The sequence below is a fragment of the Beta vulgaris genome, chromosome 8 (assembly GCF_026745355.1).
Source record: "Beta vulgaris subsp. vulgaris cultivar EL10 chromosome 8, EL10.2, whole genome shotgun sequence".
In the NCBI taxonomy this organism is placed as follows: Eukaryota; Viridiplantae; Streptophyta; class Magnoliopsida; order Caryophyllales; family Amaranthaceae; genus Beta; species Beta vulgaris.
Window position 1 is genome coordinate 55391703 of NC_079209.1, and position 21782 is coordinate 55413484.

Genomic DNA, 21782 nt, shown 5'->3' on the forward strand with positions numbered 1-21782 from the left:
TTTATTTTATAAATCAAGAAATATCGTAATTAAAAAATTAAATAAAACCCCAACCCAACTCATACTTGTTTGATAAACTCACACTCATTTGACTTTATACTCAATTATGTAATGCCTACTCATTTGAAAAACTTGTACTCATTTGGAAAACTCATACTCATTTGACTTCATACTCATTTAGAAAACTCATACTCATTTGGAAAACTCATACTCATTTTGACCGAGGTGTACCTTTTACATTCTGGTACCATGTCCATGCTGCCACTCCTCTATTTGTTGTTGGCCAGTTCCAAATTCCTAATTCGCAAGAAAAATTGATTGAAAATCAATGTGTCATGGTTGGGCTTTATTTGATTTTTATACAAGGAAACCAAATTGTTTTCGAAGTTGCAAATATGTGTTGAGATTCACATATTCTCCTCTTTTACTATTTTACTTGTATGATGTTGCTTTTTCTTTTTTTTTAAAAATATCAACTTTTTATAATTTTTACTAGGAAAATTTGTCAAAAAAAAAGCTTTTAAATGTTCAATTTTGCGAGATTTTTTTTTAAAAAGTATTCTTTGCGAAAAAAAACCACAAACTTAAATTTTCTTGCAAGATGGAACCTATTCTCGTTTTTCTGTGTGGTTTTTGAGATGAGTAGAGGTGGTGCTGCAAATGGAAATAGGGGATTAAGGAAAGATAGAAGGGTCGTCGCTGGAATTGAGAAAAAATACAACGAAAAATGGGAATATGTTTCTTCTTGCAAGAAAATTTTAGTTTGTGGTTTCTTTTTGCAAATAATGCTTTATAAGGTTTTTTTTTCGCAAATTAAACCTTTAAAAGTTTTTTTTTGACAAATTTTCCTTTTTACTAATGTATAATTAGTGATAAGATAAAAACTGGATCATGACCATGAAGTACTTTTTTTAGTATAAGGATAAAATAGTTCATGGTTACTAAATACTAATGCTCTTACATATTGTAATTGTCTTTTCTCTCATTCATAATGTAATGCTTACTTTAATACTCCTTCTGATCTTTATTAGTTTACTCATTTCTTTTACACAAAAAATTAGGAGAAATAATATTATGAGACATAGAAGAAAGAGAAACTATTATTTTATGTTAAAGTTGAATGTATATGTGATGAAAAGTTAGTGGTCCCATTACAAAAATAAAAACAAAAAAATGAGTAAACTAATAAGGGACATCCCAAAAAAGAAAACGGATAAACTAATAAAGATCGTAGGTAGTAATAGTGTATTTGTGAGATATGTCACATGTTTGTGTGTGTGAGAGAAAAAACAGTCTTAGATAAGTGACTTCATGTTCAATTTTAATGGGTTTGTGGACAACTATTGGTCTTAGATGCATATTTGATGATTGTTGACTCAACCTAGTGTGTTAGAATCGCTTTATCATTCTTACATAGCTTTCAAAGGAAAATATGAGATATTGATTCATGAACCTATGGCATCTTAGTTTTTTTTTAGGGGAAGCGGTGAGAAATATTATTAATCAAGATCCAGTTCGTCAAGGTAAAATATCTTGTGGAAAGTCATCAAGACACAATTGTTCATAGCCATTCAATGGCAAATATCTAGTAATTGAATGAGCCACCGTACGTATTCCTACACCTTTTCACATGAGAAAAAGTAAATGAGGTAAAATCATCCCCCAACACACTAATATCTTCGTAAATCTAAATCAATGGGAGCCCGACCAAAAGAACGCACATATAAAGCTTTGACGAGGTTTGACGCATCCACTTTTAATTCGACACTAACATACCCCAATCCACATGCTATGATCAACCCAATTTTAGCCGCCATCGCTTCAGCCAAGGCTGCTGGCCAGCGTGCTTGAACTCGCCGGATTGCCACAGCGCACACCATCCCCCCAGAGTCACGAATCACCACCCCTAGTCCAACACCATCGTCGCCTAGTAGTGCATCATTTGTGTTTACTCGCACAACTCCATCGCGTGGCTTCACCCAACTAGAGTGAGATGTCACGCCTGACAGCCCGTCGCGCAAAGACAACCCTTACATAGCCCTTATAGTCATTCACTAAACCTAAAAAGCCAAAGGCACCTGCCTGGGTATTGGGCCACGGCTCAGGATGAATCATCGAGTAACGATAAGTCCAAGCAGCCCGCACAAGGCTTGCGAATGAAAGTAAATCAGTATTTCATTTGCTAAGTATATTCTCATCAACTTATTTTTAGAAAAAACAAGAAAAGTTTAGAAAATTAAAAGGACTTCTGAAAAAGGTAAGAAAAAAGTTTAGTAAAATTAGAGAGTGGCTTTGGAAAGTTCAAAAAAAGTCACGAAAGTCGATAAAAAATTTAAAAGTTCAAAAAAATTTAGAAATTTTTTTAAAGTTCAAGATAAGCCCAATCTAAATAAGTATAACAGAACAAATTCTAATTCAACTAGTGAAGTGATGAACTCGATTGTAAGTTAACTAGTTTTTTATTTTTAAAAAAATCAGTGCTAAAAGTGAATGTGTAAAATATAGCATTTTTATTTGTCAATCTATCTATTGTATTACCAACTTTACTACAATATCCATTGTCAAAATAATTTGACCAACTGCATTTAGGGGTGAAACTGAAGTTTGGGTATGGTTTGGACTTAGATCTAGTCCAATTCGATCTGAACAAAATTTGTATTTCAAATTTTCAATCCGAATCCAGTCCAACTAGAGTTTGACTACAGGTCAATCCAATCCGAAATTCTAGACACTAGATAAGATTAGACCGGATCCAGACTATCCAATTTTTTAGAACTCCATTTTTCGATGAAATAAATTAGGTACGAATATCAAAATAAAGTTTTCGATAGTAGAAATAATATGTACAAGCCTGTAATTTTGCACGAGCACCACAATAAAGTTTTCGATAGGCTCGAGCATCAAAATAAAGTTTTCGATAATGATTAGGGAGTTAGCTAGTCATAATTTTAGGGAAAGAGAAGGGCTGCTCGATCATTTGAGTTAATTTTTTTAAAAAAATATGTTAAGCCCATCCTTAATTATATAATTCAAAGCCTATTTATTATTTGATTATTTTGGATCCAATCACCCACGAACTCGATCTGATATGAAAAGTCAATTTTTTCAATAAAAAAAATCAAATCGTATCTAAACCGGATGTAGCTTGAGTTCAATCCGCATTATAATTTTGGTCTACTAATTCGGATTGGATTGGACTTCAGTTTTTATTCGGATACCTTTCACCCATAACTGTATCTTACTACTAATCATAACAGCCACATGACAATTATGATAAGTAGTCACAAATAAGTGAAATACATTGTTCCGGATAAAAAAAAATTAGTTCATTTTTTAAAAAGGTAGTACTCACCTAATTTGTTTAATTTTTGATAATTTTTATGTAGCTATTATTTAATTCGACTAAATGCTATTTGATTTAGGCTCATTACCCATAAATTTGGAGTTAACTAACATTACAAACATCATATATTAGTGTTATCAACCATCAACATTCCATAACAACCTTATTACTGCGCTGCAATCTTCATTGGATGTTCCTACTTCGATCTACTGGACTATTAGCAAGATAAAGCAACTCGCAATATCCTTTTCACGGTGTTTTCTTTTGAAGGTGAATCGCTAATAAGTCCGAAGAACGCATGATATAGCTCAGCTATGTGCTCGAACTTGTTCGCAATTCACCACTACTAATTTTTAGTTTCTTGTTCTTCCCCATTATATATATAAAAAAACCTTAATACAAAACATAAACACATGCAAATCTCAAAAAATACGTTCAAACCATGAAAATACTGGGTTGGACTAACAAAAAACACCAATCTCCCACTTCAAAACACACAACAAAAGCCATGACTATACACCATAACCTCACCACATACTATTACCAAATTATCAATGACTATTACTCAATATTGGGCTAAATAATACATACCATCACCAACCCCCATTCTCCCACCATAAAACAAAAACATCCCAATTACAACCAAGGACCCCTCAACATTTAGGTCAATACCCAATACTTACACACATATGAGGATATGCTATACCTTACACCAACAAAATTGGGCTATTGGTCCACCAATAAAAACCAATTTATTTCTTTTACAAAAAATAAGAAAAATCCAATTTTTTCTCATCATAAATATCTAATACATTAACCAATTGGACTAGAACCATATGATATAATGGTCCATGTGACCCATCCAATACCATACAAGTGCCCAAAATAGTTATATCAAATATGCTTCTTTTTTTTCTCTCTCCTCTCATTTTCACCCAAAAGTGTCCTAAAAATATTTATACCATCTTGATCTAGTAACTACTAACTTTGTAGTCCTCTTAACCTTATCAACTTCTTCCACCAAAACCAAAGTCCCAAATTTCTACAAATCTCATCAAACTTTTATTTTCCCTAAAATAAAGGTCCATTGGTCCTTTTCTCATCCCCCAATCCAATAATCCAAGCCCATTATCATTTCTCTCCCCCCAACCTTACTTTCTCTCTCCTCCATTTTTGTTTCTCTCTCCTCCATTTTTTTTTTCTCCGGTCGAAATAAATCCTAGATCTTCACCGCCGTTGACGGTGTTTCATCTTTCTCTCTCCTCGATTTGTTCGTCCGATCTGTTTTCGGTTTATTTTATCGATTGTTGAATTGTAAGTTTTCGCTCAAACCCTAGATTTTGCGTTGAGAATTGAGGGTTTTGAGATTTTGTTTCTTTCGATTTTGAGCTTAGTTTTTGATCTGGAGTAGTTCGTGAAGTGATTTTTGAGTGTGTGTGTATGATTTTTATTTGTGTTGTTTTGTTGTGAAATTCAATTTAGGTTTTGATTTTCGATTCTCGATTTTTGTTCGACATTCTGATTTTTGTTTTTCCGATGTGATTAAAAAAGTCTACATGAGTTGTTCGTAAGTCACTTCTTTGTTCATGTGTTTGAATTTTGGCTCCAATTTTTTTCATTCTTCTGATTTTGGTGGGTTTGATTCCAATTTTGTTTTTGGTCAATTTCATCTGGGCTTATGTTATGTCATGCTATGTTATGTCTGTCAGTTTCTCTCTGTGTGTGTTGACTGTGTTCTGTTAGTAATCTTCAGTTTGATTTTTGCACAGAACAAAAAAGAGGGGTTTTTTTTTTGTTCTGGAAAGAGCCCAACAAAGTAGTTGAATTTGGATGAAATTGTAAAACAGAACTTAAACTTATGAACCCTAAAAATAAAATTGTTCGATCTTTGTTCAATCATGGTTCAATAGCCCATAAAGTTTTGGGGCTGAAAACCTTATTAAGTGAAATGACTATTTTACCCTTGTTGCCATTTTCCCCTCCTCTGATGGGCTCACTTTACTGGGCCTACTTTTTTTATTTTTTTTTATTTTTATTTTTTTTTTAGCAAAAGGGTATGTTAATTCTATCTTGTTTTAGTGTTTTTGGTGGCCCATATTTTATGGGACTTCTCGTTTCTCTCTATATTAGCTACAAACTAGGGAGATCTACTTTTCTTTCTTGTAGATGGATCGAAAACATACCTTAACTACGATTTGATTAAAAAAAGTTGTTGGCTTTTTTGGGTCTTATTTTTGCACTTGGATGAGCCCAGTTTTAGGTAATTGTTTTTCTCTCTTTCATTTTCTCTGGTCTTTTAAGTTTCATCCTTTTTGTCTTCAACAATAGCCTTTTTGCGAATGTTTGTTGGAACAAAGATTGTTTCTTTGTAATTATATGGTGGGTCAATCATGGATTTGTATCATTATTCAATCATCAAATTAACATTTCCCCATCTATATATGTTGTTTTAATGAAAGTCTTCGCTGGTGGGTTTGGTTTGTGAGCATTAGAGTACATATTGGCATATTGCTTGCTCCTACTGATACATGTTAACAAATAACAAGTAACTATTGGTTCGGAAATTGCTCTCTCTCCTTTCTTCCTCCTCCACCCCCTCTTTTTTTGGGGGGTGGGTGGCGGTGGCGGGTTGTCGGTGAAATTGGGGTGGGTAGTCTTGTTGGTGGTAAGTATTGGGTTATCAGCTTCGAATGAATACCTCCTCCCTGTTTTTTAACCATTTCCTTTTTACTAGTATAGAAGAAAATGTTATTGGATTTGTTGCAATGTATGTTTTCAAAAATATCATCTTCTTGTAATTTTTGCTAATAGATATTGATGATCAAAGTTGTGTGTTGGCAAAATTTAAAATTAAGGTGTTACAATTAATAAAAACTGAGGGATTGATTAATTTCCCCATGATTATGGAAAATGATTGTGTATGAGGCTATGAGCTGTGGGTGTTACTTGTGAAGGTTATGAGATTTTGCTGCTATTGAGCCTTCATCACTAGAGAAATTAATGCTAAAAGGGACTTCATTTAGTTGTGGAGGATTACAGTTTAGTGTTATTCAATTTCGCAATTGGTGATACAACGCAAAATCCATGCTTTAAACAATGAAATTTATATCGCACAATTTCTAAAGCCTTTGTCTTTTTTTTTTTTTTTTTTTTTTCCTTTTTTTCTTTTTTTGGATTTCTTAATGGGTATCCTCGTGTTTCTTTGTTTTCTACTTTGTGTCGTCACTTTTTAAAGCTTTCGAGTAGTAGCCTTAAACTTTTTATTCTACCTACATAATACTCTTTTTTTTCAGTAAAAGTCAGTTCTTCTGTTAAGTAATATCAGTTCTTTTATCAACTTTTTGCTTGCTGATTTTTCAAACATATGTGTTAGATGGCTATACACTGCAGAATGTGAGAGAGAATCCTGAAAAATACATTACCATGAAGTATACATTTAACAGAAGAACTAACCTTTTCGTTAATGGAAGGGTAACTATATAGTTAGAATTATAAGTTGAAAGGTACCACTTGGAAGTTGTAAGTAGCGGGAGGTATATCATAGAATACAAAGAAACATACGAGTATACCATAGGAAACCCTTTTCTTTTAGCACCTTCAAAGCCCATTAGATGTGAACATTTTAATGAAAGTGTTTGGAGCAATGTTGTGTAATGTGATGTATATTGTACTTCCTCCACTCCCATTTAATTGTAACACTTTCAGTTTTACGCTTACCGATGCACAATTTACATTGTTAATATCTTTAGTTATGTTTTGGTAAAAATTAGATATCAATAAATTACACATTGAGAAGAATCCGACAAGATTCCACATAACTATATTTTTCCATACATATGTAACACAAAGCTAGTTATATGAGTGATTGTGAATAGTATTAAAAGTGGAAGTGTTGCAATCATGGTGTCAAAACAAGGCCGCATTGTATCGCCCGTGTCATAAAAGTTTTTCAAATCTACCGAACCGATATTATTCGCATTGTGAGGGTGTAAGAAAAACCCGCATTTTAGGCGGGTTTTAAAGGATATTTCATGGCTTAAGCCGATATTTGGCGGTACGACAACCACATCATTCCCGTCCCTGCATCACCGTGACCCTTACGGCGATTGTGACCGAAACTGCATTTAGAACCATGGTTGCAATTAATTGGGAGCGGAGTAGATATATAATTTTCATTTTGAGACTAAAATATATATCGATATTCGATTGTTTCTAGTTTATACAGTTAATTGGTTTGTTATTATATGTGAGTTTTGCTACTTCATTGCAGAATGTGTGCTAAGACTATGTATCCATATCGCAGGTTCTAGCTTATTTTGCAGTATGACGACCACTGATGAAAATAACGAAATGGTAGATTCAAAACACGCTGATGAACAGTCAGAGTTTGAAACTTCACAAGCTAGGCATTCTGTGAAGGTGAAACCTGAACGAGCTGTACCCGAGCCGATGGAGATGGAGGAGGCGCTGCCTATGGTGGAACAAGCTGATCCACAAACTGTTGGTGAACCGGTTAACTCAGGAAATGTGAATTCCGAGCTTGCTGGTCCTGAGCCGCTCGGTGAGGATGCTGTACATTCACCACCAGTCAATTCAGAGGATATGCATCCAGAAGTAGTCAACTCAGAGCATATGCAATCACAGGCATTCAGTTCAGAAGTTCTGCATTCACAGCCAGTTAGTACTGAGCTTGTTCATTCGCACCCGATCGCTGGACAAGTGGTTCACTCCCAGCCTGGAAGTGCAGATCTCATGTATTCGGAACCTCTTAGTTCCACTAATGAAAGCAATCAACTGGTAGATCCGAAGCAGGCTGATGTGCAGCCAAGAGAGTCGGGGATCGGAAATTTGCAAGCAGAGAATTGTGTGACAGTGAAACCAGAACGAGCTGAACCTGTAACAATGGATGTGGAGGTAGCCAACTCACAGTGTTTGGGCGAAGAAGTTGGTCCACATTCAGTTTGTGAAGAACACGCAAGTGCTGAGCTTGCTCATCCTGAGCCACTGGGTGAGGAGGCAGTATACCCAGTCAGCTCGGAAGCCATGCATCCACAGCTAGTCAATTCAGGGCATGCCCATTCGCCAGTTAGTTCGGAGCAAATCCATGCACAGACTGTCACTGCAGAAAACATGCATTCACAGCCTGTAAGCTTGGAGCACATGCCTTCTCAGCCTGTCAGTTCGGAACAGATTGAGAGTTCAGAACTTGTGCACTCTCAGGCAGTCAGTGACGGGCATGTTCATGCGCACCTGGTTGCTGCAGAGGTGGTTCATTCCCAGCCTGGTGATATTGTGTATTCCCAGCCACTTGGTTCAGATATTGTGCATTCCCAGCCAGTTAGTACGGAGCTTGTGCATATACAGCATGCCAATGTAGAGCCAGTTCATTTGCAGTCAGTTGGGCTAGAACTTGTCAATTCACATGGTCATGGAGGTGAGCTTGTAAATTCCCATGCTCTTGGTATGGAGCTGATCAATACACAGCCGCTCAGCACAGAGCTCCCTAATTCACAGCTAGCAACTCCTGAGACCCAACCTAATAAGCGTCGGAAGAAGAAGTCTATCGTCTGGGAGCATTTTACTATTGAAACAGTTGGTGTGGGCTGCAGGAGGGCATACTGCAAGGTATGCAAGCAGTCATTTGCATACAGTACTGGTTCCAAGGTTGCTGGAACGAGCCACCTGAAGCGTCATATTGCTAAAGGGACTTGCCCTGTTGTCCTGCGTCAGCAGGAGAAGAATCAGTTGTCCCCATATATGCCAAAGACCGGTGGAACTGATGCAGGTACTGAACATCAACCAAAAAGGCGTTACAGGAGCTCTAGTTCACCTTATCTCATCTTTGATCAGGATCGTTGCCGACATGAGATTGCTAAGATGATCATCATGCATGATTACCCACTTCACATGGTTGAACATCCAGGATTTGTCTCCTTTGTCCAGAATCTTCAGCCCCGTTTTGATATGGTGAGCTTTAACATTGTGCAAGGTGATTGTGTAGCAATTTTCTTGAGGGAAAAACAGAATCTTCAACGGTTCATCGAGGGGATTCCGGGACGAATTTGTCTGACATTGGATATGTGGACTTCAAGTCAATCAACTGGTTATGTTTTTGTGACTGGACAGTACATCGATAATGACTGGAAGTTGCATCGGAGACTTCTGAATGTTGTAATGGAGCCATTTCCAGAATCAGATAGAGCACTGAGCCATGCTATCGGTACTTGTTTGTCTGACTGGGGATTTGATCGTAAATTATTCACAATTACTTTTAATCAACCACTGGGTGAAGCTGCCCTTGAAAACTTAAGGGCCTTGCTTGCAGTAAAAAACCCAATGCTCTTTGATGGCCAGTTGTTGATTCAGAGTTGCATTGCTCGCACTCTGAGCAGCATGGCTCAAGAAGTAATAACTGCTAGTGAAGTAACCATCAAGAAGATCAGGACCAGTGTGAAGTACGTGAAGACGTCAGAATCTCATGAGGAAAAATTTCTGGAGCTAAAGCAACAGCTCCAAGTACCTACAGAAAAGAGTCTCTCTCTTGACAACGTCACAAAATGGAACACTACATATGAAATGCTCCTTGCTGCTTCTGAGTTGAAACAAGTTTTCTCCTGCTTAGATACATGTGACCCTGATTATAAGGATGCCCCTTCCATGGAGGATTGGAGTCTAGTTGAGAACATCTGCATGTACCTTAAACTTTTGTACGATACTGTGAATTTGCTCTTAGCAAAACCTACTCCATCTTCAAACGTGTTCTTCCACGAGGTATGGAAGATCCAGCTGGAGCTAGCACGTGCTGCTGCAAGTGATGATCTCTTTGTAGCTGGCCTTGCTAAGCCTTTGCAAGACAAGTTTCACAAATACTGGAAAAATTCTTGTCTGGTCTTGGCAGTTGCTGTAGCTATGGATCCCCGGTTTAAGATGAAACTTGTGGAGTTCAGCTTTACAAAAATCTTTATGGATGAAGCTCCGCATTTCATCAGAGTAGTTGATGATGGAATCCATGAACTTTTTCATGAGTACATGAATCATCCTCTTCCATTAACCCCTGTTAGGGACGGGAATGGTGGTTATGTCAAGGGAGAAGACTCAGAAGGAGGTAACCTTCTTAACAGCAATGGACTTTCAGACTTTGATATGTATATCATGGAGACATCAAGCCAACAAATGAAGTCAGAATTGGATCAATATTTGGAGGAGTCTCTTTTACCAAGGATCCAAGATTTTGATGTGCTAGGTTGGTGGAAGCTGAACAAGCTTAAGTATCCTACGCTTTCAAAGATGGCCCGGGATATACTGTCCATGCCCCTCTCGACTGTCTCTGCTGAATCTGTATTTGATACATCGTTCAAGGAGATGGATTCATACCGGTGCTCATTGCGGCCAGAGACTCTCGAGGCCCTCATATGTGCTAAGGATTGGTTGCAGCCAGATTCAACCAAAGCCTCCTCAAAAGAACTAGTGAAGATGGAACTCTGACTTTGCAGCTATTACTATAAATCTTGTATTATGTCAATGTGTAGGTAGGCTTCTTTCCATCGTTGTCGCATGTTGATGCGCATTTTATTTCTAGCACAGATTGTGAAAATGATTCCTGACTCTTAGGTAGTCTCATTGTAATATTTCAAGCGAGAACCATTATGTGATTTAGGAGTAGATGTTTGTAGGGATTGCATTTTGGTTACAATTTTATGCGAGGGAAGCTTCTGAAGTTTTCAACTGTCAGTGTCCACTATTTTTGGTTAATACGCTTCAAGAGCTATGTTAGTATTTGACTAATTGCTCGTTTGGTAGGTGGTAAAAGAACGAGGATAGCGGCTTTTGGCCTAATTTTATAAGAGAGTTACCGTAATGCATGTCTATCATTAAACATCTATATTTTTCTTAAAATTTAATTACCATCAATTATCACTTTAGAATGTGTTTTTAAATATTTGAGTGTATGGAGAAAAATATATATTATTTGAGGATTTAAGTTTCATTAGCATGCACAATTGCACATGACCTGAGGTTTTTCCTGCAAAGTTCATCACTATAAATTGTCATACATTGTGCTCTAAGATGATTTTAATATTTTTTCTGATATTTTGTGATGGCTCTACTACTATTTCGGTCAGACTGATAATCCTATTTCCAAGTCCTATTTGTGCTTACTTGAAATAGGCCTATTTTGCTAGCTTGGACAGGCATGGATAACTGTAACCCTAACAGTTCTAACACATTTGTGATATATAGATTGTAAATTTGTAATGGACAAAAAGGTCAGAGATTATTGCTGCTTTAACAAGTCTCTGGTGGATTCGGATTGAGAATAATTTATTATAAGTCTCAGGCCCCAAGTCTCTTTGGTCTCCTCCTACAGGGAATTTTTTTAAGTTGATTTTTGATGGTTCTAGGCTTACTAATGGGAGTTCGGCCTTTGGGTTTGTGCTCCGCAACTCGAATAGCGATGTCATTCTAGCAGGTGCCCAAGCTCTGGGCTTTCGGCTTCCATTCTCCAAGCTGAAGCATGGGGCCTCTGGGCAGGCCTTCGTGGTGCTCTGTCTCAAGGCATCGCTAATCTTTTAATTGAGGGAGACAATATTGCGGTTATTAATTCAGTCAATAAAGTTTGGGCTACGCCTTGGGAAATTAATAATATTATTTGTGATGTAGGTAAGAAGCTTAATCAATTCTCCTCCTTCAGGTGCGATCATATCTTCAGGGAGGTTAACAGAGCATCGAATTTTATGGCTCATCGGGGCCACTCATGTCCTTCTCTGTTGTACTCTTTTCCTCCTTATGGCTTTGACTTTTCCCTTATCACCCGTAAGGATGTTTTAGGTTGGCTTCCTGATTGAGGGTGACTTTCCTAAGTTTTCTTTCCTTGTCAAAAAAAAATAAATAAATAGAAAATTTAACTATATTATATAATATCTAACTATAAAAAGACCCACTCAAATCATACAAAAACTGAGTATACCACATAAAACTAACTATATCATACAAAAACTTAATTTATACAAATTAAAAGGTGCTCAACTCATACAAAAATTGACTATATCGAATAAAAACGGACTATATCATACAATACCTAATTGACTGATACAAAGTAAGTTTTGTGTAATTTTTATTGCGGCTTTGCGACCTTGTTATAAATTTATAATATTAAAAAATTACAGCTTCTTTGGCTGGTGTCATGTGGGTGTTTTTTTTTTTTTTTTGTATGCAAAGCTGATTCAGATAATGAGAAGATTATGACTAAATCCAGATCATTATGACTAGATCGATAATTCTATTGTGTGGGTTAATGGTTATAGACTTGGCAAAGATTTAACCATGAAGATACTAGAATCAGATTCATTGTCTCTTAAAATACATCCTTTTTTTAGTAATCATAATTGACCCTTACTTTGCCGACTAATTGCTCAAATCTAGCAGATTATAGAGATAAAAAAACAGTAATAATATTGTTACACCTCAAAATTATCATTATATTTACTTTGACATGTAAGAAAGTAGTTTATTTGAATCATACCTCCTAGCTGGGCTCATTTGTTTCAAAACTTAGAATGTCTTCTATTCAATTTATAATTTTTTTTTACTTATTTCAAAGAATATTTATGTGAATTTTAATAAGTTTCAATGAGTTATGATAAATTTTAAGAAATTTCATAACTTCAACAATGAATTTGAATTTGATTAATGGTCTGTTTCCACGCCTTGTGATGAAAGAGGAGTGCGCATGGCGTAAAGTGAAGATTAATAAGTCAAATCCAGCTCAATAGAACAAACTTCTAATTACAATGTTTCTCTTTTGAAAAGTCAAGGTAAGAACTTTTTCACCACCAATGACCAATATATATGTTAAGTTTTATGCCTCGAAATTCGTCAGATTCTGTTTTTGCAGCTCGTCCGGGCGTTCGTCGCGAATTATGACCGGGTGGCCCAATCGTGCCCGAGACATCGACAGATTTGGAGAAAATGATCGCCCGACCGAGAGGATGTCGCCCGACCCGATCGGACGACTTAACTGTTACGCGGTTTTCCGTTTTTGAGTTATCTTTTAGGATTTTATACGTGGTTCCTTATGTTATAAAAGGGCTTCCTGGTGTTCATTATTTGACATATAACTTTTGGAACACTTTTAGCCTCTAGTAATTTTAGGACTCGTATGATTCTCTCTGGTTTTTCTCCATCATATTGAAGAAGCTCTAATCCCCCACATGTAGACGTAGGTCTAATTGGATTGAACCACGTAAATCCTTGTGTTCTTTGCTTGTTCATCTTTATATATTGTTTTCTCACCTGTATTAATTATTTCATTGATTTTGTTCCGCATTAATCAAACTACAACACTCTGTTTCCTAACAATATATGTAATGTATAATAACATGGGATCTTCATGTTAATGTAAACTTCCAATACAACAACTTTTCATATATCTTACAAACATATAACCAAAGATACTAATGGTTAAAATTTTGCATTGAAATGTGATAAAGTAAACGTTGTAGCTACTTTTTGAACGGATGAAATAAGTTTTTGATAGAGAGAGTATCATACAAGAAACAATAATAAAAAGGGAAATTAGTGTTGCCCTCAACAAATAAAAAATAAAAATAGGAGCTCTAATTTTGACCTAGTATGATTTTTTTCTACCTACCTAACTAGGACTGGAAGTGGGTTGACCCATGTTGGATTTGAGTTGATCCGTTTACTTAAATGGGTTGAGATCCTCAACTAAACCCACCCTGTTTAGTGAAATGAGTTGAAATTCTCAACACAACCCAACTTAATGGGTCGACCTGAAATCGACCAGCTAACCAGTTTAATAGCATTTTCAAATTTCCTATTAACGGTCATCTCATTAGTAATTACTTAAGTACCTCACATTCTAAGAATTTCGAAGTACAAGAGTCCATACACAACAAGAAGATAAATCTAAATGCTATACAAACCTTTTTATTGTTCATTTAACTCGAAAAATTATTTTTTTGGATGGAAAAATGAACGAATTAATGGTAAACCCAACCTGAACCTGACCGATCTAAGTATAAACAGGTTAAACGGATTGAATTTCGGTTGGAAAATTTCAACTTAACCCCCAGCCCATTTTATTAAACGGGTTGGGTTAGGACGTTAGGTTAATCCATTTAATTACACGAGTTGAAAATCTTAACCCAATTCAACTCATTATTGTTGGGTTGGGTATTTAGGTTGGTGAATTTGGTTGATTTTTATCAGCTATATACCTAAAGTCCTAAATCATTAACCGAATGTTAAACTCTGTTTTGGAAACATTTTTTTGCTTTTATGGTACCAAAATTATATTTGTGGTTAAAGCAAAAATGATGGTGGGAAATTAGATGAAAGACAAAATTGTGGGTTAAATCAAAAGAAAATATATAGAGCAGAACAATGGGTCTTGGAATGAGATGGTGTCAGGCATGTGTTAATTATATATATTTACATTTTACATGAATACATTTAGAAGGGTAAAATGAATAGATGTCACTTCTGTACTGACAAATTACAGAGTACATGAAATTCTCCAATGTAAATGTTCCAAGTACTCCCCATACACGTGCATATCTGAATTTTCCATTCTGTCACTCTTTGTCACTGATCTTTGGAATGTTCCTTTCACTAAATACCCTATTTTTAATATTATTAGAACAAATTTCAACCGCATCATATATATATAAACATACAATAATACTCATGCATGTATGGACAATAGACAGCTCAGTCAGTAAAAAAAAATTTATGCATCTTGACAACCGACCATGTGTGAGCACCAATAGCTGCCAAACAAAATTCAACCTTGTCAGGTATTTGGTATTCTTAAATTGTCTAGATGTTGTAATCATAAATTCTTAAAGAAAAGATTAAGAGAATAAAATCTTTCTTAAGTGGTTTATGTAGAGAATTGCGATAGATGTATATAATTCAAATTTCAACCGCATCATATATATATAAACAAACTTGTAATCATCGGGAAAATTTGTATCAAGTAAAGACGGAAGTACAGATCTAATGCTAATATAATCAAATAAAAATAAACTATAACTGAAACTAAAACGAGTTTCGATTGCTCTACTACTTATGAAGAAAAAATTAACTATTACGTGTCAAGTCCAAAACAGCTTGTCCAGAGCGATTATGGGTGGGGTTGGGTTATATGTCTTGATGAAAAAGATCTGATATGAGATGGAACTTGTTGAGATATAAAACCCTGATGATCTTCAAAAAAAAGATTGTCGCGCATGACAATATCCACTAGATGCTAAATCTCAAGGTCCTTGAAGAGAAACATCTTTCCGTTATCCTACTGATTCAACTAACAGTGGATTCATGTCATTTTGGTGACTTCTGGCCCTGAAATTCGAAATGCTCAGAGGTCGAAACTTGGCCCAAAAAAAATTGGAGGGCCTCCCACAAGATGCATTTTTTAATTGTGATGAAGTCTGAATCCAGCCATCACGAGAACATTGGACAAATAAAATGATGGAATTCGCCCAACTCACGGATGTGAAGATCCAACATCACAATCCCTAAACTAGAAGAACAACACACAACAGAAGTAAATTGAGAAACTCCTCTCATCTTACCCCACACTGAAATTCCTAAAGTGACATAAACCCCTTGGCAACTCCATCATTGGCTTTATTAACCAGATTTCCTAGACAATCCTTTGTCATAGGAAACCAAGAACTTTGTACTTCCCACCGATCACCACTGAGGAACACCCAAGCACAACCATACAGGGCAGAAGAACAAGGACGCAACCAAAACTAAAGGACAAGCTCGCCGGCGACTGGTGGAGCGTCACTGCTACCAGCAAGCTTGTAAAGGCGGCGATGCTGGAGGATTTTGTTTTAGGGTTTCTAGGTTTCAACGAGAGAAACTTTTTTTGATAGGACAGTTGCATAGAGACTTATAATTGAACATATAAGGATCATTGAAAATTAAAAAGAAGTTAGTTATTTATATTTCTCTATAAATATAATATTTTCATAAAGATATGAGTTATTTATGTTTAACCTGATCTTGACTTGGGAACAACCAGCATAGCTCGGTTCACTTAGCTTGGTGGACGAATGCTGGATTAAGCTTCTAATGCTTCAGACTTGTTCAACTCGACCTACTATTTTTTTTTTCTGAAAAGGAAAGGACAACTTAGAATCAGCCCTCCATCCGGCTTACTATGATCTAACTTGTTTTACCAATTTATTTTCATGCCGAACTTTGAAAAGTAAAAAATTGCCTATGTTTAACCAAACTAATTCACAATCCAAAGAGAGGCGAGATTGGCCAACCTGCATTTTAGTATGCAATCCAGCTCCCAAAATTTTCTAACTCTGTCATATTTTTTAATCTCAGTCTGATATGCCTCATCCAGTAGAAAGTGGTCACCTCTTGTGATAAAATGTCAGTCTTACATTAATAATTCCTATGCATTAAAAAGAATTAGAATTAAGGTAACAATATTACTTATTGGAGACTTGATTTTGAGTTCGGCAAGAAAAAAGACCTTCAAATAAAGTATAATAATAACTAATAAGTTTAGATAAGGTTTAATAAGGACTAATATGATATAATAAGTTCAAATAAGATCTAATATAAACTAATAAGATATAATAAGTTGAAAGAAAAATAAATTGAAAATAACAAATCATTTAGAAGAAGTATTTTGAATAGGAACACCAAATAATAACAGAGTAAAAACTTAAAATGGTACACAATTGGGACATAACCTAAATTTTTTTGCTTCAGTAAAGTCCAGGGTGTTTAAGTTTATTATTAAAATGTTTCTGTTATACTTAGGGGCTAGGGCTATGTGCTTTCGGAGTTTCATTAGCTAGCCCCAATGTAAAGCTTAAATTACAGAAGTTTAATTTAGCATGCCACTATCCATGCATGACAGCATGGTTATCTTACCATGCATGACATGTATGCATGAATCATGATGGATACTTCACAAGTTCCCTTCCCCTTTCCCACCTTTTCCCTAGTACTAATTTATAACAATATTGCTATGAAATAACTGTTGGAACATTATATGCCATATAAAGTAATTTCCTAGCTAATCTCTATTACATAAGGGAAAGGGGGAGCAATGGTGTCCTCTTTTGAACTGACTATTTTGCCCCCCTTCCCTTTCTAAATTACAAAAGGAATTTCAATACCAAAATTGGAGTCAAACAAAGCCACCGAATATTAATTTCCAACAATCACTCAACAATCACTTATATGAGGAAATTTTACAAATCACTCATAGAATTGAGGAAATCACGTTGTAAAAATCACGCAAATCACTCATGATCAGGAAACTTCACAAAAACCAAAAATTAACTTACAAACTAAAACTAATATACTAGAACGTCAATACATACAAAACATTCACAAAATTCACTTGCAAATCATTGTTCTCAATAACTATTCACAATTATATACTCACAAAAATTACCTATAAACACAAATCTGAGAAAAACATAAGATTTTGACTGTTATATCACACATTCGTCCATCAGGGATTTTCGAACTTTCAGACAAGGTACATAATTCTTTTAATCTTCAAAGTTATTTTACAGTAGTCGACTGTTATGTAGTTGAAAAAATGTAGATAATAGCAATTAGTTGAAAAGGGCTTTTATATAATTAGACTTAAATTTGATTCAGTTTCATATAAAATTTTTGCCCAAAAACTTTTGCAAAAATATCCATGTTCAGAAATAAATTTTGAAAAACAAAACAATATCAAACCTTTTTGCGGACAACTTTTGCAAAAATCCATTTTCAGAAAAAAAAAATTTACATTAATTTGCGAAAACCATTTCATGCAAAATCATATTGTGTATGAAAATTTTAAAATTTCATTTAACCTATAATTGAAACTCAAAGTGTTTAAATTTAGAAAAGGAGAAAAATTAAAAATGACCATTTCATGCTAAGTCAGTTGTGTATAAAAAATTAAAATTTAATTTCAAATATAATTGAAACTCAACGTGTGAACATTTAGAAAGAGAAAAATTAAAATGATGAAAATTTTTAAATATCAATTTGTGAAATCAGAATTTAGAAGTTAAACAAGGAAAAAAACTGAAATTGTATTATACTTTTCGGTTACAATTTTGGATCATAGAGAATTTACTGAAATCCATATCAAAAACTATTATAAATTACAAAATGAATAAAACCAAAAAAAGGACATGAGATATTTAGTAAAAACATCATTTGATTATAAAAGAACATGCACATATAAGACTTGAGAAACAAAAAACTATTCAATATCACAAAAATGAATAACAACATAAAAAGAACATGGAAGAATCTTATTAACAAAATGGAGGTGAACTTAAATACTAACTTACATTTTCAGTTTGTTTACTACTTAATATTAGGCCTAAAAATATCATCGCACGCATCGCGTGTACAAAATGGCTAGTTATTATATATTGCATCGTTTATTTTTAATGATCAATTTGCTGTCAGTTATAATTTGATTACACTGGGATAGGTGAATTGTCATTGTAGGTTTGGTGTGGATTAATAATTGATCTTGGGATTTCCTTTAAGACATTCAACTTTTAGCATGATGACAAAGTTCTTAGAGGGAATCAATTTTTTTCCACTTTTCTCTTCTAGGCTAAGACAGTTCTAAATAAAATAAAATAATAATACAATGGCGGACCCAAAATTTTTAATTTAGAGTATATATAGACATATAACAAATGCAAAAGTAAGGAGAAAAAATATTCAACATATATAACCATAATTCCTCCTCTCATGGTACATCACTATTACCTGAACCACCAATTTCCATAACATTTTCTTGAGTTTGGGGACACTAATTTATAGGAATGAAGTTGAGTCGTTAGTTCCATTAGGAGGTGCTGGTGATTGTGGTGAAGAGCAGGTATTACCTATGGAGGATTTCATTCTTATGAAAATGAATTGTCAAAGTTAATGTTGCTTTCTTTTAGATTTGATTGACTTAGGGTGTATTATTTGTCATTTCCTAATTGAATTGATAAAAGTTAATCAATTGTCCTATTTCCCAAATCATGAAAGCAAATGATGTGCAAATCAAGTATACTTATAGTCATACGCACACATATCAATTGAAAAAAATTGAATAACTTAAGCTACCCCAAAATGCTAAATCCCTAAAAAATTTATTTGATTTCAATTTCATTTAGTCACTAACATGCAATTAAAAAATATATTCTGTTGATTAAATTAAACATAGAGTTATACACATACCAATTGAAAAAATAGAACAATTTAATTCACCCCTCAATTGCTAAAAGTTCTAAAAACTATATTTGATTTCAATTTGAAATAGTCATAAACCAATGAATGATATCAACAATTTACTTGTAAACATTCAAATCATCTAAATCTAACTAACATATTACATAAGTAAAGTATGAAAAACAAAATTTATAAAGTTAAAACTGAAAACATCGGATAAAAAAAACTAACGGAAACTTTCACGCTTCACCCTTTTATGTTTATTTTCCAAACTCATTTTTTTTCCCGAAAAAGGGGTACAAGTTGCGCCAAATTATAACATACACCTGGGTGTACCTTGCGGTAAGGTACACCCGGATAATCTGTAATATACATTTCGCGTGTTAATCTATCACAAGACCACATTTGCTTCAGTGGTCACAGTGTTGCGCCTCCTTCCCCATTTTGCATAGAGGTCGGGGGTTCGACTCCTCACTTCAACAACAATTGCTCTTTTTTATTTATTTTTTCATATAATTCATACTAATTTGTACAGTTCATACTTATTTGAATAACTTTCATACTCATTTGGGCATTTACATACTCATTTATAAGCATTTGACTATGTTTAAGCAATGAGTACATAAAACTCAACTGAGTATGTGCTTATTTTATAGATCAAGAATTATCATAATTAAAAAACTAAATAAAATCCCAACCCAACACTCAATTGACAAACTCATACTAATTTGAACAACTTTCATATTGATAATTTGGACATTTCCATACTCATTTATAAGCATTTGAGTATTATGTTTAATGAACGAGTATATAAAACTCAAATGAGTATGTGCTTATTTCATAAATCACGAAATATTATAATTAAAAAACTAAATAAAACTCCAACTCAACTCATACTCATTTGAACAACTTTTATACTCATTTGGACATTTTCATACTCATATATAAGCATTTGAGTTCAATTCAACAAGTACATAAAACTCAAATGAGTATGTTTATTTTATAAATCAAGAAATATCTTAATTGAAAAATTAAATAAAACCCCAACCCAACTCATACTCGTTTGACAAACTCATACTCATTTGACTTTATACTCATTTTTGTAACGCCTAATACTCATTTAAAAAACTTGTATTCATTTGGAGAACTCATACTCATTTGACTTCATACTCATTTGGATCCGTACTCATTTTAACCAATTCATACTCATTTGGGGTACGTAGAGGTACGTACACCAAGATGTACCTTTTACCTTCTGTACAAGTTGTACCCTCATGCCCCTCACTGCGTTCGCCACTGCAACAATATGTAAGCTAATGTGTTACGTACAATTGTAAATTAATTAATGAAAATCTTTTATAGAGGATAATATGTACTACTAAGTACCATATATATTTTATTGATATTTTGTAAGTTCTCTTCATCTTTATTTTTTATAATATTAATATAAAAATATCAAAAACTTATCTGACTTATAAGGTTGAAGAATTAATAATATTTACTTCCTACTAGGAATGACAATGGGTCTGGACCGGGTTATGCATAATCCGACTTCAATCCTATAGGAAATCGGATTTTAAATCTGAGTCCGACTCCGAAATTCGAATCCGACCCGACTTAAAGCCCAAAAATTCGACTCCAAATCAGATCTGACTTAAAACCCGGATATCCGACTTAAAATCCGAAGAATCGACTCCAAACCCGATCTGACTTATTTTTCTGCCAATTTTTTATAATAGAAAAGTCTTCTATAATAAAACAATTTAATCATTATAATTTATTTTAATCATCATATGAAAATCTTATATAGTACAAATAATCTAAATATTACTATTATTTTTAACAATCATTTTTTCAGTGGGAAAATCCTATATAATACAATTGGCTGAAAGTCGAAGTCAAATTATACATAAATAATACATTAAAAAAAATAAGAAAAAAAGGATTAATTGACTCAAAGTCGGAGCCGGAGCCGGAGCCGGATGTCGGATTATTTTATGAGATCCGACTCCGACCCTCCCCGGACTCGGAGTCGGATTTTTTAAACGGAGTCGGATTACTTTTTTGTCGAAGTCGACTCAAATTTTCTCCTTCGGATCGGAGCGGACTAAGATCGGATTCGGACTGAGTTGCGATCCCTACTTCCTACCCATTAAAAAAGAATATCATATTTCACGTAATAATTTTGACCCAT

The 21782-nt window shown here is 34.5% G+C and overlaps 1 protein-coding gene across 2 annotated transcripts; it reads left to right on the plus strand.

The window, feature by feature from the left end:
• Window positions 1–4282: 4282 nt before the first annotated feature.
• Window positions 4283–11068, plus strand: LOC104901984 (zinc finger BED domain-containing protein DAYSLEEPER). 2 transcript variants are annotated; one of them, XM_010689623.4, is made up of 2 exons: window positions 4283–4657; window positions 7647–11068. In XM_010689623.4, exon 2 carries the CDS (start codon window positions 7667–7669, stop codon window positions 10826–10828), a length of 3162 nt encoding a protein of 1053 aa, XP_010687925.2. In that variant the 5' UTR covers window positions 4283–4657; window positions 7647–7666; the 3' UTR covers window positions 10829–11068. The 2 variants fall into 2 exon arrangements, with proteins under 2 accessions (XP_010687925.2, XP_010687924.2); XM_010689622.4 differs by lacking the exon at window positions 4283–4657 and adding an exon at window positions 5368–5603.
• The last annotated feature ends 10714 nt before the right edge of the window (window positions 11069–21782 follow it).